The sequence below is a fragment of the Chenopodium quinoa genome, unplaced genomic scaffold, assembly GCF_001683475.1.
Source record: "Chenopodium quinoa cultivar QQ74 unplaced genomic scaffold, ASM168347v1, whole genome shotgun sequence".
In the NCBI taxonomy this organism is placed as follows: Eukaryota; Viridiplantae; Streptophyta; class Magnoliopsida; order Caryophyllales; family Amaranthaceae; genus Chenopodium; species Chenopodium quinoa.
In genome coordinates, this window is record NW_018743503.1 from 1299573 (window position 1) to 1325764 (window position 26192).

The 26192-nt window shown below is 34.0% G+C and overlaps 2 protein-coding genes across 3 annotated transcripts; both read right to left on the reverse strand.

Moving 5' to 3' along the window:
* Positions 1–6214: 6214 nt before the first annotated feature.
* On the reverse strand, positions 6215–20221 carry LOC110739514. Of its 2 annotated transcripts, XR_002514840.1 has the most exons (8): positions 19254–20221; positions 14306–14435; positions 13902–14058; positions 13559–13659; positions 12926–13046; positions 11932–12250; positions 11673–11773; positions 6215–7571 (listed from the first exon to the last, which is right to left on the reverse strand). XR_002514840.1 is itself a non-coding variant. In XM_021919960.1 (5 exons), the coding sequence occupies exons 3-5, from the start codon at positions 13957–13959 to the stop codon at positions 12885–12887; spliced, it is 321 nt and encodes a 106-aa protein (XP_021775652.1). In that variant the 5' UTR covers positions 13960–14058; positions 14306–14435; positions 19254–20221; the 3' UTR covers positions 12707–12884. The 2 variants fall into 2 exon arrangements, 1 of the variants encoding a protein (XP_021775652.1); XM_021919960.1 differs by lacking the exons at positions 6215–7571; positions 11673–11773; positions 11932–12250 and having other exon boundaries at positions 12707–13046.
* Positions 20222–22336: 2115 nt separating this feature from the next.
* LOC110739467 lies at positions 22337–25864 on the reverse strand. Its single transcript, XM_021919913.1, has 2 exons — positions 24836–25864; positions 22337–22572 (listed from the first exon to the last, which is right to left on the reverse strand). The coding sequence occupies exons 1-2, from the start codon at positions 24974–24976 to the stop codon at positions 22369–22371; spliced, it is 345 nt and encodes a 114-aa protein (XP_021775605.1). The 5' UTR covers positions 24977–25864; the 3' UTR covers positions 22337–22368.
* Positions 25865–26192: the final 328 nt, after the last annotated feature.

The following is a 26192-nucleotide window of genomic DNA, read 5'->3' on the forward strand; positions in this document are numbered from 1 at the left end:
GGTTGAATTGCATTTTTTGTTGTTTGTTAGCAATGTTTGATAACCCATATTGCTATGATACTTGTGATGAACAAGGTAGCGTTTATTTAAAGTTCTCAAAGATTTAGATTTGAGAAGCTCTAGATGAAGGTGTTTTGTCACAAGGGCACTATTACGGATATGAGAACCTACCTATATAAATTCGAAGTTTAGCCGCTTTAAGAAGTCTAGATGGACATATAGATTTTGATGAACTTATGAAAGATACGGACACATGGCTGTTTACAAGTTTCAAGTGATGATTAATTCGATTTTTCTTGTGTGTACTTCACCTTCGAATGGTTGAATATATCCGTGTGATTCAATCCATATGGAAATCATGGGATATGATCATCGTTATGTGTGTTGTACTAGGTGTTAATTCAATCCGAAGGGACATTAACATTGATGCATGAAATGTGGCTAAGTGAATAGAAGTGGAGTATGTTTTAAAAGGTATACACTCTAAATGGGGGGGATTGTTAGATGATTTAGAGTGTATGAGAGAATTCTGATCATTTGATTTATTTCGGATGATTTAGAGAGTCAGAGTGGAGCGCCCGCGCCAATGTTTAGCGCGCTCGCACAAAGTTTGGCGCGGCCCGCGTCAAAATCCTGTCAACTCTCTGGAAAATGCAAAACTTTGGAAGAATTGGGGAGGCGCACCCGCGCAGCCTGGTGGCACGCCCGAGCCTATTTGTGTCGCGCCCGCGCTGCTTCCCTTTTCTACAGTTTTTTGCGGTTATTTTCTCGGCTTTTAATAGCTTTCGTATTTATCAAAAGAAGATAGAGTTTTCATATCTCAGAATTCTTCCCAACTTTTCACTACATTTTCTCTCAAATTTCTTGCAAACTTTTGTGAGAAAAATTCTTGAAACTTAGCCATCTTTGTGAATTGTTCATTGTATTTCATTTCTAGTGCTAAGAACGAAATTGACTGTCAATTGTATCTCAAATAGGATTTCCAATTTAACCCAAGCACCTTGTGGGGGAAATAAACCTCTTTAGGAAAGTGTATACACGCCTTTAACAGTGTATCAAGGTTTGAGACTTACGTGGTCATCGATATTCTCATGTTCATGCTTGGTGTTATCGGCTTGGAGGAAAGGCAAGTTTGATTCTTCACACTAGTGTAGTCTTTGTAATTTTTCAGTAATTTCATTGACAATTCTAATACTTGATTGTAATACATTGTTTTATATTTGATATTTACAATTATATTGTAATCATATATTTTAGAATTTGTTCCCACACATTGTTTTAAGTGATTTTCTTGATTGAAATCGCTGTAAATCCTAACAAATAAACCCTAACACCACCTCTAAACCACCACTGCACCACCTCTGGCAGCCCCTTACCCCATCATCCCCTTGTCGGCGAGCTGATAAGCAGCCTACCCCCACCCCGACATCCACCCCACCTCTAAACCACCAATTGCACCACCTTTAAACCCCCAACCATCCCTCCCACCCTCGAAAAATCCCCCTTCCCCACCCGCCAGCAGCCCTAACCCCCTCCCCCTCGCGGTGAACCCTACTGGGCCCTCCCTAAGCCTCCTCCACCCCCTTCCCCCCTTAATCACCACCCTAAAGTCCCAAAATTAAAACCCTAAAGTCCTAAAATTAAAACCCTAAGGGTGGTGATTAATGGGGAAAGGGGGTGGAGGCAGATTGGGGAAGGCCGAGCAAGGTTTTCCGGCGAGGGGAAGGGGGTCAAGGCCGCCGTGGGTGGGGAGGGGGGGTTTCGTGAAAGGGAGGTGGTTTAAGGGTGGGCGGATGGTGGTTTTAGGGTGGGGACCGAGAAAGGGGTGTTGTCATGGTGGGGAGTTGGAGGAGGTAGGTTCGCTTGTGGTTGGAGGGTGGGCGGTGGTGGTGCAATGGTGGTGTGGAGGTGGTTCTAGGGTTTAATTAGTTAATTAAGGTTTAAAAGTAACTAATTACAAATTAGTCGGATAATGATATCTCTTAAGAGCTTAAATCCCCTGATTAGGGAAAAGGGTAGCAATCACTTGAAATAATCAGTTTTAGGGGTAGTAATTAACAACTTTTTTTTTTAGGGGTAGTAATTCACAAAGCCTATATTTTTGAGGTAATAATTAACAAAATTTCCTTTATTAAACGATTATATAATATGGAATAAGAATTTTGTTATAATTTGAACATTACAAAGTTTATAAATGAACCTGTACAATAGTGTATCAAATGAATTTAAACAAGTAGATATAGAATTTGAACTATCTACCTTTTATAATTAAACATGAAGTAGTTTTATTATGAAAATTGTGAACTGTTTAAATGAACATATTTTTTAGTAGACGAATTGGGTTTTGGGACATCTTTTTCCCTATGATTTGATACGACCTTCGGGTTTTTTTATTTATGATAATTTTCTTTGTTAAAAAAAATTATGATAATATTTTTTAATAAAAAAAGGGTTAAAGGAAATGCTATAGTAAGGCGTATCTTTTATGTTATTGTTAATGAACAATGATATAGTATTAAACATATAGTTAAAGATATGATATAGTGCTGAGAAGAAAAAGAACTAGTAATGATATGATAATAAACATGTTCATTCTAATATAGTTTGGAAAAAAAAAAAAAACCCTTTTTGGTTATAATTTACAATAATATTTAACAAATAACATCTACTATTATAAACATTTAGTTTTTTGTTTATGAACATTTTGCTTACCTAATATGAACATATTTACTAGTCAGATGTCAGTTTTTGAAAGATGTGATTTATAATAGTACTCAAGGAAAAAGAAAAGGTATGTTTTTTTCTCAATAAAATTGAAGTGAAGTTGTATATCATCAAATATTGAAATATTGGATATTAAATTTTACAATACAATTGTATACTACATAGCATAGACAATAAACTTCATGATCCAATTTTAAATAAAAGGGCATGTTATAGGTTGATGACTTCATGTTACTTGGCGACTCCATGCATGCCTTCTTAGTTTCCTTCCTTTTGTCGTCTTCCTTTTTTTTCTTGCTTTTAGTGGTCTAACTATATTTACGATTTCTTTCATTTTTTTTAACCTAATAGACATAACATATTAATTATTGGCATTAAACAAGAATTAGTGTTGAAATGAATAAATTATCATTAAAAATAATGAACATGGAAGAGTATAACAATTGACATGATCGAAGTAATTGAGTATGAAAATGAACATCTATTAATGTATAAATAAACATATATTAGGTTGAAAATGACCATATGAAAGATAATGATCAATGAACATGAAATATATATAAAACCAATCCAATATAGTGAGACTTTCTCTCTCTAACTGAGATTTTCTCTCTCTAGAAATTTCTTTTTTTTGCCATGGCGAAGAAGAAAGCTAGGAAGGAGCCGAGTAGAGGGGAGGGAGGCAATTTTAGAACACAGATTGAGGATGGTTTGAAGGAAGCTAGTTATGATAACTTCATGCTGAAGGAAAAATCGAATTTGGGGCTTGTGGGTATTCTTCCTCCAAATTTTGGGATTTTGGAAAACTTGGATAATTTGATTCTTACTCCAGAGCAGTCGATCCAGGAGCTCATTCATGGCTCTAGAACTAAGTCGAAGCTATCGGAATGGCTGACTGTGATGAAATCGAAGGAAGTTGTTGCGGTAAACCCATAAACAGAGATCGATGAAAATAGGGGTCTAGATTTTGAGGTACGTTCTTCGAATTCGATTAGGGTTCTTGATAAACCTTTATTGCGATTGTCAATTGAGGATGTTTCTGATGAAATTTCATATTGGAAGTTTGGAATTGTTGCTTATATAATTGGGGCTAATCCTTTTTTCAGATCATTTAAGGTTTTTTGCAAACGCATGTGGGGGGAATAGAAATTGGATAAGGTAATTGCTCTTAAGAAAGGATTGTTTCTTATAAAATTTTTGAATGTTGAATCTAAGGATAAAGCTCTAAATGTTGCTAATGTGTTGTTTGATAATCGCCCTGTTTTTCTAAAACAATGGGAGGATGGTATGGACTTAGTGATGCAGAGTTTACTAGGGTTCCAGTATGGATTCAATTGCCTAATTTTCCATTAAAATACTGGGTAAGAATTGTTTGGAGAAGATAGTGTCCTTGATTGGTGCCCCAATCAAACCTGATTCTGCAACTCAATTGAAGGAGAGAGTTTAGTTTGCTAGATTTCTTGTGGAGGTTGCAATTGATGGTGAATTTGTGGATGAGATAGCTTTTATGGATGAGAGGGTGTGATGTTTCATCATAAAGTAGTTTTTAAGTGGAAACCGGTTAAGTGCTCTCTTTGCAAGCAAATTGGACATGAAGATGGGGGATGTAAGAAGATTAGGAAGGAGTGGGGGACCTAAATTGATTCAATCTAAGTCTGTTCAGAACGGGCAGGGTGCTATTACTAAGGGAAATAGAAGAGTTACTGAGGATGGGTGGGAAATTGCAAGAATTAAGGGAAGGAAGACTTTTAATAAAGGCAATGGATCTGCTAGAGTTGAGGTGATTGTTAGCAACTCCTTTGAGAAATTGCAGCATGCTAAAGATGTAGAGTTTGGTGAGGTATTGGGTAATGTGGCTCTGGGTGCTGATCAAGATCTGGAATTTGGTGAGGGAGTGGATGATGGGGCCCTGGGTATGGGGCAAGAAAATGGGTTATATGGATAAAGTGCTCTGCTGGAATGTAAGGGGTCTCAATGGCCTCTCAAAGCAGAAGGAGATTAAGAATTTCCTTCGATAACAAAGAAGTGGGTTTGTGCGGTTTGGTTGAGACTAAAATAAGGAGAGATAACTTTCCTATGGTTTAGAATAATCTGTTTTAGGGATGGTGTTTGATTTTGAATTTCTCTATTGTTGATGGAGGGAGGATTTTGGTTGCCTGGTTGCCTGATATTTTTCAAGTACAGGTGTTAAAGGTGGAGGGGCAGTTTATTTCACTTGAAAGTAAGGAATCTGGCTCTGAAAGTTTATTTTCATTTCACCTTTGTGTTTGGGGTGAATGATACTATAGGAAGGGAAGGTCTCTGAACAGGTTTGGCTGATATTGGGATGGTATGCAGGGTCCATGGTTGATTACAAGTGATTTCAACTGTCCTTTGAACTATGATGATAGAGTTGGAAGGCCTATTAATTCTTATGAGTTTGAGCCTTTCAGGAAGTGTATTCTGGATTGTGGGGTTGCTAATATGACTCAGACTGGGTGTAGGTACACATGGAATAATAAGCAACATGGGTGAAGCAGAGGTTTTTCTAAGGTAGACAGGACTTTGGTAAATGAAGATTAGATTCTGAGTTTACTTGAGTCTTTTGTTCATTATCTTCCCGAGTCCTGGTTTGACCATAGTCCTGTTATGATTCATCTAGATAGGGAAGTCAAGTCTGGGAAAGGTTTTTTCAAGTTTCTTAATATGTGGGCTAATCATGTTGATTTTAACCAGGTTGTTAGGAATGTTTGGGGAACTGATATGCATGGTGGATGTTGAAGAAAGCTCTGAAGGGCATGCACAGAACTGATTATGCTAACATTGAAATGAAATATTGTCAGTTGAATAAAGATCTTGAGGAGGTGCAAAAACAAGTTCAGCAAGGTGGCTGTCAGGATGGTGCTTTGAGAGATTCTGAGTTAAGAATATTAAGAGAGTTCCAAAAGGTTAAGGATAGCTATTTTTCTTACTTGAGTCAAAAGGCTAAGATAAAATGGTTACAGATAGGAGATGAGAACTCAACTTATTTTCACAGGTCTCTAAAGATGAGAAAGTTTAGAAAATATGTGATTGCCATTCAGAGCACTAATGGTACTTGGTGTAATACTCGATCCAGATAAAATCTCTGTAGCTTTTGTTTCTTGCTACAAAGAGTTGTTGGGGGTCATAGGTAATGATTTCCACATATTTGTTACCTCTTTAAAACCTAAGGTAATAATTACCTTTACTCTCCTCTAACAAACATAAAGGAAGACAGGTTTAAGTGATTCCTTTCAATGATTAAACTAAACAAATGAAAAGATAAGTGTTAAATTATTCCTTTCCTCCTCCTTATTTGTTTGCCTCCATTTCCATTGTTCATACCAAACGTGCCATTTGTGTTTGTGTGTATAATCAGATTTTTTTTTTTTTTTTATTTCTCTATAGAATACCTAATCTAGTTATCTAAATTAATGATGGAGGAAAATGCACTGTTTAAAGAAGAATTTACCTACCGATAAAATAGCACTTGCATGTCTAAACTTGTTGTATTTGAATATCATATAATTTACATTGTTTGTACAAGCTACAACTTTACATTTTGGCCTTTCCTAAATGGTTTAAAGTTACAACTTTGAACTTAAATTTATATATATACTACATAAATGGTTTGGGTTTTATGGGCTAGGTATATAGTACTAATGTGATAACTAATACTATACACAAATGTATTTCTAATTTGTACACATATTGCCATTGAAATTAAATTTTCATAGATCTAGAAAAAGACCAATATACAGGGTGTATACATAGAGCTATAGAAGGCTGTAACTACTCTATAAATCTGTCCAAATTGACCTAGTAGGGTCATTTGTCGATGTCTTTATGCTCAACCTTGGCTTTAACCTTCTTGTCATTCAAACAAGTACATGTGACAAACACATTGTTAACCTGCAAGAAATTCAAAATTCAAGCATTAGTAATAATAATAATTCTTAAGGTTAATCACTACATTCACTAGTAAACTTACACCTTGTTTATACTTTTAACAAACGTTAGCAATTCGGAACTCTTGATTTTCTATCGAGAACAAATTTGTCAACAGTTAACACACTTGAAAGCATATATATTGAAGTCAAGATTTTCATAAGATCACTAGTAGTAAGCTAGAAAAATTAATATATTACCTCCGTTAACAGTTATTTGCAACGATGGGACATTTTTCCTCTCTACTTTATGTCAAATCGTTCCAAATAACTGTTAACGGAGGTAGTAGAAGCACAAAAGTCACTAGTATAACTTCTTACCCCCTTATAATTTCCTTTTTTTTTTTTGGGACAAGCCCTTTTAATATCCTTTTTACATAGGCTCAGTCTGTATCACAAACTAAAACAAGAGTAAAATTATTTAACTAGAATAGGCAAGTAAGAGCATGGTTAATAGCACTTGTATACTTTTTTTTTTTTCTTTTTCTTTTGGCTAGTTAAAAATAATAGTTATTATACCAATCCAAAACCCCTCACAGTTCAAGCCAACCCATGTTAACAAGCTAGATACTTTGAGGGGAGGGGAGAGGATAAGGAGGATCTCCATTTCAAAGTATCCTTAGTGGGGATTGAGCTCCAACTTCAGGTTAGAATATTCCTTTCTTACCGTTGAGCCAATACAATGTTGGTAAAAAACCGAAGGTAAAAAATCCAATATAGTCAAATGGGTCCGAATTTGTGAGTGTCCAGATTTAGGTTGTGAGTCGAGGATGTCGAATTGAAGGCTCTTGTAGGAGTAGACTCGCCGGCACCTAAGTTTTAGTTCATCAAGCTACCAACGATCCCATTCAGTGTAACATTTTTCAAATAAAAATAAAAAATATCCAAAGCACACCCACCCTGCACAAATTTATACAAGATATGTCAGTGATTAATATAGGGACTCTTGTAATATGGTCTTATTTTCTCTTAAAGACAGAAATTCCTCAATAAGTTTTCTTATTCCAATGTTTAAGTAAAGATGTTAGCAGCCAATTTTGAATAAAGAATAATAAAAGCATGGAGAACATAAAACTCCCGTGAACATCAATGGAAAATCGTATGCATCAAAAGAAAAGCTTTAGTCTGAAGCCTAAAAGCATTACATATGTATAATAGTTTTCCATTTATCTTAGCATACAGGTTCGTAACCTAGGCAAACCTTTCATCAGATCGTTAACATAAATGTAAGGTATGCCACAATATGTTTTACACCCAAAAGTATTGTTTGCAATTTAAATGGAAAGGATACACACATGAAGCTAATTACTATGATGAATAAGTATTCCTTACTAGAATTGATCACAAAATAATTTGGTGGTTGTAGCAGCCACATGACAGGGAATAAAGACATGTTAATTAGGTTCAAAATGATTGCCAATACCATTATACTTATCAAGTTACTGTTGGGTTTGAGAAGTGTGGAGAACGGTTCAAGAAGGCATAGGGGTGCATAGCTTTGGTATCAAGCTATGGATTGTTTGCTTGGTGCAAAGCACCAATGAAATGCAGGGCTGACTTCAAATGAGCATATCTCAAGATCTAGAAATGATATTGATATGATTCAAGTTGGAGCTGATAGCTCCTCTCAAGATCTTTCCAATGAATGGTCATAAGCTCGATTTGGTCAAGAATCGAGGAAGTTATGACCATTTTACGAAGAGCTATCTGCGCATTGCGATAATTTGGTGGCATTGTTGGTTGAATTGTCATTGAAGAGAAGCCGTGGTGTTTGGTGTTTCAATGATAGAAAAAGACCGGAAAAGACGTGCCAAGTGAAGGTGTATTATGAAAGCTCACATGATAGTTGTGAGGGGTAAATGCAAATGTGGGTTTAGCATGTGTGAAAGGAAAATATGGGTGCTTGTTGAGGTGGGAGCATGGTAGGAGTGTTTCATCAACAAAAGAAAAAGGCCCAAAGGCTTGTGTTTGTTATGGAGGGTGAGTTCGTGTGGAGTTCGGTTGGAGAGCTCGGAGAACTAGGAAATTCCCTTGGATAACGTGATGTTTATCAAAGCTGGTGTAGACTTTGATGTTTTCTCCTTTAGTTGAGAGGTGTAATTTCCTTAGTGTAGAGGAAATGGGTGTATTGTCGGGGTTGGTTGATGAAATCTCGATGTTTGAATTGCTTTCTTGGTGTGTAGAGGGTAGTGTTTTGGAGTTGGTGTGGACTCCGGATTTTGCTTCCTTGGTGTAGAGGAAGTGGTGCGTACTTGGTGATATGTTTATTTTATATAGTGATTTACCCTCGTCCCTTGGTTATATTTAGGAGTATTTTTGGCACTACAGAGCTATTTTTATTACTAATATGCGCTTTCTAGTGCTTTCGTAGCTTTGGTATTGTTTTATATGAAATTGCAAATTTGGAGGCATTGTCTGGGATTATTTTAGCCACTACGAGCATTGGATATGGAGCACATTCATATGACCACTTTCCGCAACCCAGGACCGTGTTAGAGTAATCAAACCCAGTGATTAAGGGCTCGACGAGGAAGAAGAACCGAGGCATTGGACCGGAATTATAAAGATTCAAGGAAGAAGTTCGAACTTAGGCCAAGCTAACACCCCAAGTTGAAGAGTCCAAGTGATGCCCGGAAGCTCGCCCAAGAAAAAGGGATAGCAAAAAGGCTCCTCGAGGCTCGCCTCACTGGGCGAAGGAGAAGAGTCAGCCAAATAACGGTTCAAGAAGGCATAGGAGTGCATTGCTTTGGAGTTAAGCTATGGATTGTTTGCTTGGTGCAAAGCAACAATGAAATGCAGGAGCTGACTTCAAATGAGCATATCTCAATATCTAGAAATGATATTGAGATGATTCAAGTTGGAGGTAATAGCTCGTCTCAATAGCTTTCCAACGACTAATCATAAGCTCGATTTGGTTAAGAATCGAGGAAGTTATGGCCGTTTTACGAAGAGTTGTCTGCGCATTGCGGGAGTTCGACCAAACCTATGAAAGGTTCGGCCGAACCTAAGGTAGGTTCGCTCGAACTCAAACATTTGAAGGCTACTGCAAACGGAGTTTAACCGAACTGCTGGGAAGTTCGATCAAACCTGTTGTGCTCTGTTTTGCGGCCCGTTTTGCCCCTTTGCTACATGTTTTAATCTTGAGCGTAATATAGCTTTCTATTCCTTGCACTATATATACCCATGTTTAGTCATTGTAAGAGAGAGGAAATGATAAACGGAAAGATGTAGAAAGAGAGCCTCATATGTAAATCCAAACACTTAGGGTTTGAGTGTTTGGGGGGGGGGGTGGTGAGTTTGGTGTGGGAGCTTTCATGATGTTTGAAAGCTTGTAAACTAAATTGTTCTTTATCTAAGTATTACTCTATAGTGGATTGGTGGGTTTTTCTCCCGATTCTCGAGTTCCCACGGTAAATTCTTTTTGTATTGTTTATATTACTTGTTTTCTCCATTCTTCGTTTTTGTTAATTGCGTTAATCATAAACTAGCTAGCACATTCGTTAATCCTTTCAGTTACCCTATATGATGGGAAAGAGGCAAACGCCGAAATCAAAGTACATACATGATGATTTGAAATCATGGCAAATACTGGCATTGAAAATTGGATAGTTTTAGAAAAGAACAATAAAAACGGTATAACATTGCTATTCTAATGTTGCAGAAGTCCTGTAAGATACTTATTGAATTTTATTTTATTATTTTTTTTTTAATTTTTTTTTTTTTTTTTTTTTTTTTGGCAGCTGGGAAACAAGAGTAAAATTAAGATACTTATTGAGTTATTGTAATGCACTTAGGATCGTTGCATTACTTGTTTTTCGAGAAAGTAGTTTCACATGTAACAAAAAAAAAAAAAATGATTAATGTCTTATTTTATAAGTTAATTTAATTGTTGTTCAACTAGTATGTTTGCACCTACATTATGAACTGATGAAATTTGATTCGAGAAGGTATTCCATGTCAACAGTATAGACTAGAACAAAAAAAATAAGAGGGGAAGAGAAATAATAAATTTGCTTCTTCAAAACAGTCAGAATTTGCAAAAGACCATCTAGGGAAAGATTGTAGATGGAAAGGAAAACCTCAATGCAATTTTGGTAACATGTTTGTGTTGGAATTTAAGGGAGAAAAACTCCAAATAAGGTGGTACAAAGAAATTCTCTTATTTGTCGCATACAGAAAGAAAATTCAATTTATCTGTGAAAGAAAAAAATTTATGCAACATTTTAAGATGATAGAAACTTCGACTAATGAGATACTTCCTTGGAATGAAGGTTATCGTTAATCAAAATACACAGGGTATTTTTATTTGTTACAGAAAATGAGTAAGGGATTATTGAAGGATTTCAAGATAGATAATTGCAATCCTATTACAAAACCAATCCAGTTTAATAAAATTTATGCAGGAATGATTCGTCAAAGAAGGCAGATAAGATAAGAAAGATTTATAGAAGTATAACAGGGATTATTTTACTCTATCTGAAAGCAACTAGAATGGTTTTGATGTTCTCAGCAAGTTTACTTTCAAGGTTAATGCAAAATCCTCGGCACTTTCAAGGTTAATGCAAAATCCTAGGCAGGTTCAATTTCAGAAACTTTTGAGATAATGTCAAGGGATCTTTGAGTATGAGAATTTCTTCGTTACCTATACTGATCCATACTAATTTGGAATTTTAATACCTATTATTAATAGACTAAGCAAATACAAATAATCTAGGCAGCCATATCTAGACTTTGTGATTGTATGCTAAGAAGAATTGATAACGTTCATTGTGTAAATGTTTCAAGAATGCTGTTGCATGAACTCATGTAATTTAAATTAATTCTTTTACTTTTTTCCTATAACAACCTAATGTTTTATTTCTTGTTTTGATATAATCATACATATTATTGTAATTACCCACTTTAAATTGTTCCTCTAATCAGTTAGTTCTTCAAATGGGCTAAACTAACTAGTGTTGGTAAATAAGAACAACACAATAAAAATATAAGTAGAAATGATACCTGCTTGAAACGAAAATTGATACCCCCACAAATTTGTGTACCAGATACATTGTAATTGTTTCCGGTATTAAAACTGAAAAATTGCTGGCCACCAGACATACCTGCAATAATGCAAATTAGGTATACAGAAAATATGAAATTAAAGAGGAGAACCAAGAGTGGTACTCTCTCAATTTTAAACTCCATCCTAATGATTAAAACATTGGTTATAGGATAGTTTAAGCAGTTTCAATATACAGGTTCATTGATCTACGAGTACCTGAGATTTTGGTTCAAATCAGCACAATAGATCCTATTTTTGGCTATATCCACCAAATTCTCATTCATAAAATAGCAAATCTGGAGTCTGAAATCAGCAAAATCTCTAGCCAGATCCTTGTCACCACCCGTAGTCAGGACAGTCACCCTTGAAATCACCCTAAAATTCTTTGAAAGTGGATACCCCCCTCTGTTCAAACTAGTATACTAACATCTCCGTAAGAGAATTTACATCCATGAATGGGATTGCAGCTGTTATCAGAGAAAGTTGTGGAACATGTTGTAGGTAAAATCTATACAGAAAGGCCTCCAAATTAAATCTGTGGAAAACAGACGGAGCAAATAAATCAATAACACATATGTAGGATGCACAATACTCAATTACTCATGATATCTAGTCTGCACAAATACAGGGACCTGATCCTCACAAATCTTCATGGAGAGTTAATTTACCCCAACAATATTAAAAAAGGTGTCATATGTAATGGTAAAGAAATGAAAAAACTGGTACTTACTCAAATCCCTCTATAAAACTATGTATTGCCTCACAGTGCTGATTTATCTGCAATTAACCATCAGGCCACTCCTTGGTGAACTTGGTCAGTTCAAAAAGATGGTGTCAGCAGATCTGCATGACATTTTACCTCAGCATTTTTTAACAGAGATTCTTATCCCTGTGCTGCTTTGACCTTGCGTAATTATTTCATACATACATTTATGCATATATGCTTTTCAATTTATAAAAGAACTCTTAGAGAAAACCGGGGGGAGGGGGGGGGGGGGGGGGGAGGGGACAATAGTATATGTAGTGAAATACTGCAGACAGTTCAATAACAATATCATATTAGGAAATAAATACTGCAGACAATTCAATAACAATATCATAATATATAGTGGAAATACTGCAGACAATTCAATAACAATATCATTGTAATCTTAACAAAAACAAGGGATTCAGTATATGAAGTTGGTACTCATTTGTATAGCAACATTACCTGCCATTTCCTCCAGCATAACGTTCTTTTCTTTAGGAATCCATTCCTCAGTTCTAATATCAAATTTGGCTTCACTAAGCGTTTCTTTTGAATTTTGGTAGCTGTAGTAAGTGTTATAAACCTGAATAAAACCATTGTTAGAAATTGAAACTGAGCATTTGATCTCAACCACAACTGTTCATATATTACCTAAATTCGTTACTCATATTACAGATTGGTTGTGTAATAAAATAATACTTGGGCTTCAATAAAGGGACTTTCTACTGGAGGGTGAACAATGAGTGCATGCATGTTAAAAGAACGGCAGTATGAGGCCGGTCGATTAGAGTTGAGATCATGTTCCAATTACATCTCACATAATATACAACATCAGTATAATATTCACACAACAACAATGAGAAATGACTATATCTACATCAGCTCATTACAAATATATTATGGGACAAAAATGAGAAAATACTTCACTACAAGTTTACCAGCACATTAAATTCTTCTCAATTCGTTTTAAGAAGTTTTTGTTTAGATTAGTTCTAAAACGTTAGATGGATTGAGAAATGCAATGACAGATTGACAGCCAATATACACAAAGAAAAGAATCAGGCAAGGAAAGAGATAAATAGGGATTAATATTACCTGCTTGAAGCAGAAGTCGATGCTCCCAGACTTTAGTATACCAGATTCATTGTGATTATTCCCAGTACTAAAACTGAAAATTTGTTTGCCACCAGACATGCCTGCAAAAATGCAAAGTAGTTACATAAAGCAAGATACTTGAAATTTCGAAGATTAAAGCAGGATAGTTGAACTTTCGAAAATGAAAGAAGAGAGAACCAAAAATGGTTACTAATGATAATTGAGCTCCATCAAACAATAAAAACAGGACTTTATGTCACTAAAATAGTTGATATCAAGCTAGTGCATATATATTCGTAAATTGTCTTCTAAAGATTTCAATTCAAATTAGTGCATTTGTTACCTGGAACAGCAGGGAGCCAGGGAGGCATAACAAAGTGTCCATTGCCCCATAAGGCCATAAATAACTATGTTCAGAGATGCCAAGTCGTCGACTAGGGTAAAGCTACTGTAAGTGAACTAAGCAACCAATCATTAGGCCTGTCCATCATTATCTGGGTCTGTTCAAAGATATGGTGTTAGCATATTATAACTTCTTTCAAATCCATAATAATCATTGCAATTCCAAAATTATCAAATTTATCTACACTTGCAGGATAAATTATCTAATGTTTTAGAAATAAAAAATGAAGCAATGGATATCCCTTGAACATCTGCACACAAATTAATAACCATTCATCCAATCATGATCAAACCGATAAATATATGAAGTTGGGATTAATATGTAACTCTACATGTAATCATTACCTGTTATTTTCAGTAGAACAGTGTTCTCTGCTTCTGGAATCTGTCTTACAGCTTCAATATCAGTAAATTCAAATTTGGCTTTATCCAGCCTATGTTTTAGATTCTGGCAGCCATAATGAAAATTGTAAACCTGAAAAAAACCAATTGTTAGGTACAAGACTATAAGGGGAGAAATTCCAGTCTCTTGAAAAAAAAAAAAGTTCTCAACAAGTTTCACAATGTGTTGTCAGCCTATTAGCAATGTGTAACAGAATAACTAGGTAAATGTAGGCAAGTACTTTTACTAACTTTCCAAATAAGCAAATTGTGACAGCAAAATTCCGAGGCCAACTTTTTTTTTGTTGGCTAAGGGCCTGTGATGGTGTCCAAGCAATTTCTAGACCAGCCATACGCACTCAAAGAAAACAGGGCAACACTCACAAACACGGTAGACAGCAAGTTCATAAGTATGAATCACTATTATTAATCGTGGCTCACAATATAAGCTTACAATAGGCGTTCTCTCTCTAAAATCTCACTCTAGAGATCTCCAAAATTCTCTGTTTATAGCTAGGCACAACATACTTACGCCCAATACACCCACTATTACAATAATTGCCCTATTCACCTGTTCAAACTATTTTATTTCCCTAGAAATCTAGAATGAATCTGGCCTAATTCACTAGTTCGCATACATAGGGGATGATAGCATCCCATCAGGTTAATTGCTGCTCAACCGCAACGCTCCACTAATGTCATGTCTCCTATACTTTAAGAGCCATGCATCAGTGGTGCGCAATAAAGCATCCAACTGCCCAATCACCAATATAACTCCCCACAAATATAGTGTTCCTACATATTAGGAAAAACCTAGTTAGTGGCATAACTGCTGGTAGACATGGCACAATCCTTCCAAGATAAAAAGTTAACTACCACCTAACATAGTGCCCCTATTTTCTAGCACCACCCTTGGTCAACTCAATCGTCAGTCAGCCCACTAACATCATGATCCTATCTTTTAAGTACCATACCAATGCCACGTCATCATAACCGTTTTGACAATTAAAGAAGAGTACCGCCCGTCGTTCACTACTCAGCCCTCCAAACATCAAGGCAACCTCAAGCACCATATGATAAGTAACAACAAGGGATTTACCACTCCATGATCCCACTAAAGTAGTCATAGCACACCATCCCACCCCACAGTCCTTCTAAGGAACCCATCTTATAGCCACGGGTATCCATAGTCCCCACCAATGTGGGGAGCAAAGACAACACTGATTAAGAGTTTTTCTGTTTACCTTATTTTCACTTATTGTTTCAGATAAATTCAGTTTAGGTTTAATAAATTCTGATAAGGGTTACTCAAGTACAAATTACAACTAAAATAAGTTTTAATAAGGTCTATAATAAGTTAAAATAAGTTCAGATAAGTGAAAATCAGGTAAATAGAACACACCCTAAGCCATGCAAAATAAGTGATCTTAGCTGTTATAAAAAGAAAATTGATTACTGAACCTTATTTACTCTCATGCCACATCGAGGTAGTATAGAAAAAAACTGTAAAATCCAATCCATTCTATCGTAGTTTGTCTTAACGATTTTGCTAGGACATCTTTGCTAAACTTTCCTAAGACTTCTAAAGCTCACACAGAACTGTTCCAAAGCCTTGCTATGTAGTAGTAATCTAGGGAAGGTAGTTTACTTAGTGTTTGCATTCAGGTAAAACTCTTGTTTAGTTGCTTGAAAAATTTAAGGAAGCGAAACGGAGTGAAGTACAGTCGGCTACAGCTAATTGGCTTAGACAATTCTTCTTATCTAGTCCTAGCAAATATTCACCTTAACCGTCCTTCATGTGCTCAAAGCCATAGAGTCACCCTTAATCGGTCAAATGTTCACGTTAACCGTCCTTCATGTGCTCAAAGCCATAGAGTCACCCTTAGTCGGTCACTGGCCCCCTAAAAAGCTTTATTTTGAACTAGCTAAGAATTTCTAGTGAACACCCAACTCACAACAACACAATAATAGGCTCTCAGGCCATCCTTTGAACCCAATCTCCACCCTTAGGCCATCTATAATCTACTAGAGTCCCATTAAGTCCCCTTAATCAATATTATAGCTTGTTATGGTACTTTGACTAATCAAACACTCTGAGGTTCTTTAAGAGCGCGCACACAAATTAGCCACAAGGCCAAGGCCTAGTTGGCTAACAACTTGTTTGCACCAAATCTAAACATCTAAACATACAGAGTAATTCCAAATGACTTACAACGCCTTACACACAAGTGTGATCCCTCTAGATTCCACTTTGATTGGTCTCTTTGACTCGAGGCTCCGCACAGTCATGCGGACGATGCAGTCTCGCAGAATCTCGAAAGCATTGCATGCCTATGCCGCTATGCGGGTGATCAACGCTCGTGCAACTTTTGACTAAATTGGTTGTGACAAACCTCCCTTACTAAAATAAGATTTACGTGCTCGTTAAAAATTTACGAAGCAAACCCTCGCACGATTCGTGCTTTACAAAGCACTAACTCTTTACTTAATTTTGGTTGCACCAATCCCTCTACTAATGATAGATTATATGCCTCAAGCATAACTTTGTCAGCAAGAATTTTATCCTACATTCCCCCGCCTACCAAAGTACCAAGCCCAAAGAGGCACCTTTTGCTTACAAGAAACCTAAAGAGGCCTAACCTAGTTTAGGTGTGGGTGGGTGGTTGGATAATGGATGCCTCGGTCCTAGATAACGCAGATCCAGTTCCGGAGAAGGGGAACAAAGAGGGGGTTGCAGTGCCATCATAATTTAGATGCGGCAAAGTTTGTGGAACTAATAGTGCTTTCTAACTCAGAATAGGAGGATGTTGTCAATGCAGGAACAACCTCCGAGGACTCGGTGAGCTAGAAGGGATATTACTAGAATGATAACGAAGGGAACATGTTTATCCCCTCACCGGAATACAACCCCACTAATCCCGAGCGTTTATGCATCAAGCCTCGGTTGGGACCTTTTCTACCTTCAATCGTTGTGCGACTATTATTTTCCATCCTTTTTAAAGAATTGCTTTACTTTCTATTGCGTAGTTATGTTATTCTAATTTTGTTAGGTCGAGAAGTTATTTTACTATTTTTACTTGATGTAAATTAGTAATGTACTTTCTATTGATGAAAATTTCAACATTTATTTAATACCTTAGTTTGTTTTATAGTTTTAAGTTCGGATACCTATTATGATACTAGCTGAATGTGGGCACAGGGCCAATTAGTAGATTGAGGTGCCACACCCCTTTGGACTACAATACCACTTAAATGTATCGGATCAGGATGCAGGCACTAAGACCTTAAGGCAAAGTCCCTTGCAAATCTTGTTATGATCTTGAGAATTCCAATTAAAATAGGAGAACCCTATGGAGTTTGCATCATAGGCTAGGAGTTACACCCAATTCTCATGAATTACTAGCCGGATGACATCGATGGAACTTGTGCTATAGCAAGGTAAGGAACCCCATGGTGAATAGCCCAATGACACAAGTGGTTGATATTTTGTGTTAGGCTACATCTTTGGGATAATCAAGCAAGGTGGGCAACGTAAGTCTCATTAGAATGAGCGCATGGACGTGAGATCCCATGCAAATCGAATTTCTACAAAGATTTTTCTTTTAGAGCCATGGGAACCTCGTAGGAGTAGAGATTGGATTTACTAGAGCATCCAAACCAAAAGGCTATATCTATGCAAAACAAAGGTCTTAAGCCTCGCCTTGCGAAGGGTTAGAGCAAGGTTTGAAAAGCTCTATGGTTGCTACATGCAAACAAGATCCATGTAGGACCCAAGCAAAGATGGTGAGGAATACTCGTCCTAGGGATGAAAATAGGACCATAATGTTAATGGATTGACTGACAATTGAATTGACCAAGGGTCAATGATGGTAATTTCACGACCATGCCACTGACGATACGGCTCCTAGAAAAAAGGAGCACCATGTTAGTGGGTAGTTACCCTACGACGTGCATAGTTATCTTGGAAACATAGTACAACGTTCACAAATAGTTATGGTTTGTAAAATGTAGGAACACTATATTAGTGGACGGTTATGCTGGTTTGTGGGCAATTCGATGCCTTATTGCGCACTACTGATGCGTGGTTCCAAATTATAGGAGACATGCAGTTAATAGGGCTCTACAGAAACAAGGGAAGTTTAAAGTGGATTACCCCCTATGTACGTGAACAAGGCCAGATTCAATAAAGGATATGAAGTAGTGGGCAGTTATTGTAATAGTGGGTGTAGCAAGCAATTACATAATAACACCTAATAACTGACTGGCTGTACTAGTATGTTGTGCCTAAATATAGATCTTTGCATTCATTTGCTACAAAGAAAATTTTAGCGGCTCTAAAGAGAGAATTCCTATTATAAGCTTTTATTATGAGCCACGATTAGTAAAAGTGATCTATTGTGTTTGTGTGTGTTGCCTTGTTTATTGTCAATGTGCGTGCGCCTAATCTAGACACCATCACGAGCCCTTAGCTTAAAAAAAATGGTAGCCCTCAAAATTTCCCGTGGTAACATCGTGCTCCATTCTTGAAAATTCGATTTCTAATTTGAACTTATTTCTACTCTATTTCGTTTTTTAAAATAACATTTTGCTTTGTTGTCATGGTGTAAAACAAGGCCACATTGTTAGGTTGGGCTGTTTTGTGTAGTGCAAAACTCTAATTAAGGCACTTAAAATAAAAAAAAAAAAAAACAAAAAGATTAATACACTGCTTTGTACCCTACATGATTTTTAGTGGTTTAAAATAACATGTGATAAATACTACTTCCGTAGTTTATAGATTTCAAGTAGGACAACCTAAAGAAACCAATGGAATACTACAAAATCCAACAAATATAAGCATGTAGACAAAAGGATAAAGTGCAATAAACACTAAAGACAATTAGTAAAGAGATTAAGTTAAGACTTAGGTTACCTCCATGAAGTGGAAGTTGATGCCACCAGAGGTTTGATTACCGGATTTATTGATATTATTCCCAGTATTAAAACAAAAAAATTGTCGACCTGCAATTAAATGTAAAAAAGTAACATAAGAGAGGTAAAAACTTAAAAACCAAATAATCCTAGGATAAATAGGGAATTCAAGATGAGGAAAAGTATAAAAATAAAATCTTATACAATTATATTTTTTTAATGTTTTACATATAAAACACATACAAAAGAAGTAACATGTCTAAATAAGGAAAAAGTTCAAATGGAGCGATTAAAATAAATGGAATTGAACAATTCTAACCCAGACCTAATGACCGAACCTGAATGATAGAAAACATTGACCCTAAACCCGAATGATAGAAAACATTGACCCGAAACTAGCAAGTGGGCCCATGACCCGAAACTGACTCAAAAACATTGACCCGAAAATGACCCGAAACCCAAAATTGACCCGACCCGACCCATACCCATACCCGACCCGAAAATGAAGTTGACCTAATCCTGACCCAACACCCGAACTGACCCGACCCGAAATAGACCCAAAGTGTTTGACCCGAACAGACCCGATACCCAAAATTGACCCGAACAAACCTGATACTCGAAATATCTTGAACTAAAATTACCTTATAATTGAACTTAAAATGTCTTGTACCAAAAGTAACTCAAATTGTTCATCTTCAACCGTAGCTAAGCTCATAAACTGAATTGATAGTTTTTATTATAACAATAACAAAATATATACTCCGTATAAAATTATTCATTTGAGCTTGATTCACAAATGAAACAACCCGAACATGACCCGACCAGATTTTGACCTGAGCTAAATATGACCCGAACATACTTGACCCAAAATTGACCCGACCCGAACTTGACCCGATACCTGACCTGAAGTTGATCCGAAACTCGAATCGACCCAACCCGACCCGACCCATACCCAACCCGAATATTAGCTGACCCGAAATAACCCAACCCGAAAATGACACTATACACGTACACATTCTCTTTTACTAACATCTTAAATGAGTATGCATAAGAGAAAATATTGTAGTCATGTTGATTTTTTTTAATAAAGTGTTTTTGTGTTACGACCTTATATAACTTATTGATTCAAAACATTAAAGTTATAAGTGGTTATTAACTACAATTTGAAATGTTATCAATAGCCAATATGATATTTTGTCCATTACTTTTTACCTGTAAGACTTCCACTTCTAAACAATTCACAAATATTATTTTGACAAGCTTTGATATAATTAAGTTAATTTTGTTAGATTCACCTCGCGTTATACTTTCCTAGTATCAAATTTTTATGATTTTTACTAATTAATAATTAAATATATTAGTATTAATACTCCTTTGTATACAAAATAAGTTTAAATTTGTATTTATGTAAATTGTAAAAAACTGATACCATAAAAATATATTCAATTTGATTAATATAATCCAACTAAAATTTACATAATAACATATAATATACTTCATAGCTAGATTACATACTTTCTCCATAATTTTTAGATGCATCACTATTGTAATTGCAGGCTCTTAGACAATTATTGAAACAATAAATCTTATACAAAAGAAGGTCAATTTAAGGGTAACTTTAATAATTTTTATGGTAACTTTGACCCATTTAAGGGTAACTTTTAATTTGTAATGAGTTTTATTTATTTTAATGGGTATTTTCTAATGAATACGTATTATAAAAGCTAATGATTAATCTAATACTTCGTACAATATAAGTGTTTTTCTAAGAGTATAATATGTTACAAAAATGGTAAATTTTATAATATATAAGGATAACTTTATATACTTGTAGGGTAAGTTTAATCAGTCTTACCATAACTTGTTTAAAATTTTCCTTAATCATGAATTTGTGTTTTTGGAGTAGAAAGATAGAAAAATAAATAAAGAGGAGTTAGTTGACTCATGTAATAAGAGAGATAGAGATAATATATAACTAAAAGGAAAATTATTGATGCATCTAAATTAAATCTTTCATTCAAAAAAAGTGATGCATCTTATAAAAAAATGGAAGAAGTATATTAATACTAAAAAGCAAGTCAAAGTTAATACTAAACTGATATACTTAGGCCCTGTTCTTTTGAGCTTATGGCAGAGCACAGCAGAGCAAATTTCATAGCAGAGCAGATTATTGTTATTGTTATCTTTATTATTGTTATTATTATTATTGTTATTATTATTTTTAATATTATTATCATTATTATTAATAATAATAATAATAATAATAATAAAAATAATAATAATAATAATATTATTATTATTATTATGATTATGATTATTTTTATTATTATGATTATTTTTATTATTATGATTATCACATTATTATTATTATTATTATTATTATTATTATTATATGATTAATATTATTATTATTATTTGATATTTTTTTTAGATTTTTTACTCTTTTTATAATATTAGAAAATGTGTTAAATACTATAACCTCCGCTCCAGAAAATTCGACTCACTTATTATTCATATGGTCAAAATAAAATAACTTTGACCACATTTTATGATTTATATAATCAAAATAAATTAACAAGTTTGGTCTTATTAGATTCCCCTACTGATAATTTTTTCAAATATCAACTTTTAAAAAAATTTACTTATACATAGCCAAAGTTATTAATTGTTAAAAATATTCATTGGAGACCGTGCAAATTCAAAGTGAATCAAACTTTGGGAACGGAGGGAGTATAAAATATTAATGATTATCATTAAATATTAGTTATTATTATCAATTAATAATATTACATATTAATTATTATTATTATTATAAAATATTATTTATTATTATTAATTATTATTTTAAAGCAAAGTAGAGTAGAGTAAAGTTGAGCAAATTTCAGCAAAAGTAGACAGGGTAGAGTAGCTCAAAAGAACAGGCCTTATTCAAGATGAGAAAATAATTTCATTGACAAAGATAAAATATTAATGAATTTTTTATTTTCTTTTTAAAAAAAAATAGAGGAATTACATCACCTTTTACAAAGAAGTACTCTGTGAAGTGTGAACTAATATGATTCAAGAAGAAAGACGCTGAAATGATTCTTGAAAAATGGCACAGAAATTAACAATACTCATTCCATTATTGTTACAGTATTTAAAAAGAAGAGAAAAACCCCTAAATCGGGATGTGTCATATCATTACCTGAGTTCTTCAATACAATATTGTTCACCACTTCAGAAATACTTTTTCCAACTTCTTCTATGTCTGTATATTCAAGCTTTACTTCATCGGGCATAAACTTCCAATTCTCACAGGTACAATATATATGATGTAACTGAATAAACAAACAAAATGTTGTTAAATGCAATGGAAAAAGTGATACCTCGTATTCTCTTATAGTATATGACTAAAACCTAGCAATCAGGTCGTTTGGATCAAAGGTATATTTGAGTCAATAAATAGTAGGGTCTTTGATATCAACAAATTCAGTTCAACCACATTAACGTCTTGTTGAAATAAATGAAGTACAAATCTAAGGAGAAAATACAAGTTTATGACTTTGATATCAATAATGTATTTTCAAATGGGAAAATAGTAAATAAATCACAACTTTTTATTAGATATGAGGATCATGGTTGTTAATATACACTCTCTCCGACCCTCCGTGTTTAAATAAATAACATGTTTTGACTTTTACGGAATTTTAGAAAAGTTAATGAAATTTATGAAAATAATAGGTAGTGGAGCATAAGTTGAGGAAAGAAAAGAGCGTAAGAGGTTCTGCGAGGACCATTAGTTAGTATAATGTTATAAAAAATAAAGAGAATATTATTAAAAAAAATGGAAAATAGAGAGAAGTTACATAAAAAAATATATATTTTATTTATTTAAACATTGATAGATAAAGAAAATGTTTTATTGATTTAAACATGGAATGAGTATATAATTACAAAAATGACATGCTGATTAGAAATTTTGTTGATTAATTTAAGATTTTATCAAACTAATAAACCGAGTTCCCTCCAAATTCCATATAACTAGGGGGGGGGGGGAAATAGGGAAGAAAAAAAAAAACGAGAGAGAGAGGGAGAGAATATAATAAAAGGAGATCAGCAAATTACGGGTAAAGGTTGGGTGCTCAGTGCAGGTCAAATGAGAACTGTCCCATCGAGAAGGACTATCCAGTACCCATGTCCCCCCATATGGCCATATCTTGGTTTTGACAAATTAAAAACATGATACAAAAATAAGAATAAATTACTTTCTCTATGTGCAACATTTTGATTTGGCATATTTGTAGATGGACATTTATATTTTTAATTTCTTATTGGTATTAATTACAAAGTAGATAAATGACTAAATGATGATATTACTTTTAAAAAATATATATTATTCCTAATTTAACAAAAAATACATTACCAAATACAAATGCAATATATTCAAAAAAAAAAAAAATCTCTAAGAGAATATTACAATAATACTCAAACTACATAGTTTTACATTTCACAAGAGATTGAAAGGCAATTTAGTATGCAGATTTCTTTTACTCTCATTTTTAAAGGGTTTCCCTAGTAATGCAAACTAGATTTAAACTGTCAACTTTTCGATTTGAGAAGACATTAAAAAAAAATTATTAATAATTTCATGGGAACATTAAAAGAAGGAAAAAGGTAAAAAGCAGTTAACTTTTTCCCGAAAAAAAATAAAAAAGTCATTCCAAAATTAAGTTTCAATCTAAAATGGTCCATTTGCTTTTTCTCTATTGTCAGTAAGATTTTTTTTTTCTCTATTGTCAGTAAGATTACCAAGCAACTATATCTTCTAGCAACTGGTTGATTATATATTTTAGGAATATTTTATTCGTACCTTTTGAATTTACTCAATTTACACAGTACATCGTACGGTATATTCTACAATTATAAATTTCTTCTATTATCCCTGTGAATTTGATACTGTACTCGTGGGCTATTGAAGTCAAAATACTCACTTAAATACTGTTAATTTTAATGTTTAAAAATTTTGTAAACTTTTTTCTAAAAAACAACCCTTAATTGGTGCAGAACTGGTGATACACATATTAATATCTTATTAATTGTTTTAGTTATGAATTATAATTTGCTACTTTTTGTAAGCAATGGAAATTGGAGATGACCTAATTTCAACTTTTTATAAATTAATTCTGATTGAATATACGTAGTACATTGGATCTAAAACTACTTTATATGTTATATGTTATATAAACTTGAAATTGAATAAAAACGGCTGGAAAATAAGAACAAATAAACCAAAAAAAAAAAAAAATATATATATATATAACCTAGATTCGGATAGCAATTTTTTTTTTTTTTTTGACAGATTAGGGCAAGATCTTGCGAAAAGATGTTGCTAATCAAATCCTTATATTTTACTTCCTAAAAAAACAGATCTTCAATGAAATTCTCAAATCCATAAGAGAAAGGGTCCACGAAAATCTCAAATCATACAATATGAACAAGATTTACACCACCATCTAATAAACCAAATTGATGTAAAAAATAAAAATTAAAAATTAAAAAAAAAACCCAACAATATATCAAATATTTTGAAAGAAATTATACCTTGTTGCAGTCAATATTGATTTCTCCATTATATTGATCTCCAGATGCATTCCTATTATTTCCGGAGTTGAAATGCGTAACTTGATTGGGAAGATGAGAATGAATGTCATCGGAATTTGATTGTTGAAAATCAATAACCATGGTTTTTTGTGAGAAAAAGCAACGAAAAGAAAACTGAAAAATGAGAATGATGAAATTGAAGAAGTGAAGATGAGTTTGTTATGGAGGGATGTTTTTGTTTGACTTCTTTTTCTTAATGATCGCCTGATCGAGTTAGGGTATTTAACCTTTTTTTTTTCTTTTTTTTTTTTTTTGAGAAAGGATATTTATTTATTTACTAGTTTAGTCCAGTGCGTTGAACGGATTAAATAGTTATTATTTGTTTAAAATGGTTGTTAATATTCTTTATTAGAAAAAAGTGTAATTATAATTTGATTAATTAATTTTGAAAGAAGTATTGTATTTTTTTTAGTCTTGAAACTTAGAAGGAAATAAAGAGAGGAAAAAAAAAATTATGTCAAAAATAGTTTAGGCGGGAAAATTTTTCATGAGAAGTTGACATGTGTCCCTTAATAATGTCAGCATATTTTGTTTCAATAATAATTAATAGATTTAAAAAAACAATAATATCGGTTGTTATTTTAGTAATATTTATTAATAATTAGTGTCTTTCTTAATTAAGAAGAATAACATAAAATAGTTTGTTTTTTTTTTTTTTTTTGATGAAGGAGGAGCAGCCCTTGAAAAACAAGAGAAACCAGCAAAACTAGAAATTAAAAAGGCAGGAAAAAAACCAAACACAAAACGACAAAAACAAAAAGACTACAACAAGTAATCAAGCCGCCAAAGCCCGGAACCTTCCTTGTAATAGTACCTCCTCCCAAGTCCTCCAATAGATTAGCACAAAGATCTGAAGGGTCCGTCTTGATCAAAGAGCTTAAACCGATGCTCTAAATCCACTCCAGCATTAGCAAGCCAATCAACAGTTCAGTTGGCTTTTACGGTAACTATATATGGTGAATAGTTATCCTCCAACCTCCCTCTACTAATCATACTCTTGCACCTTCGAATAATGTATTATAAAAAGGAGAATTAGGAACAGTTTAAGAGTAAATAGCCACTTCCAAATCCAAGGTCAGTTAGATACAACATAAGAATGTGAAAAAGTGGTCTTAGGAGCGTTTGAGTTGTAGATATTAGGTTTTAAGTATGAGGTTGAAATGGGTAAAACTCTCCTATATTTTTATAAAAGATCTTGCTTCGAACGCCGTCTCGAAGAAATTAGATAATAATCTAATATACTTTGGTATTAATTTTTGGAATACATACCAAAATCATGCATTAATCAGTATAATAT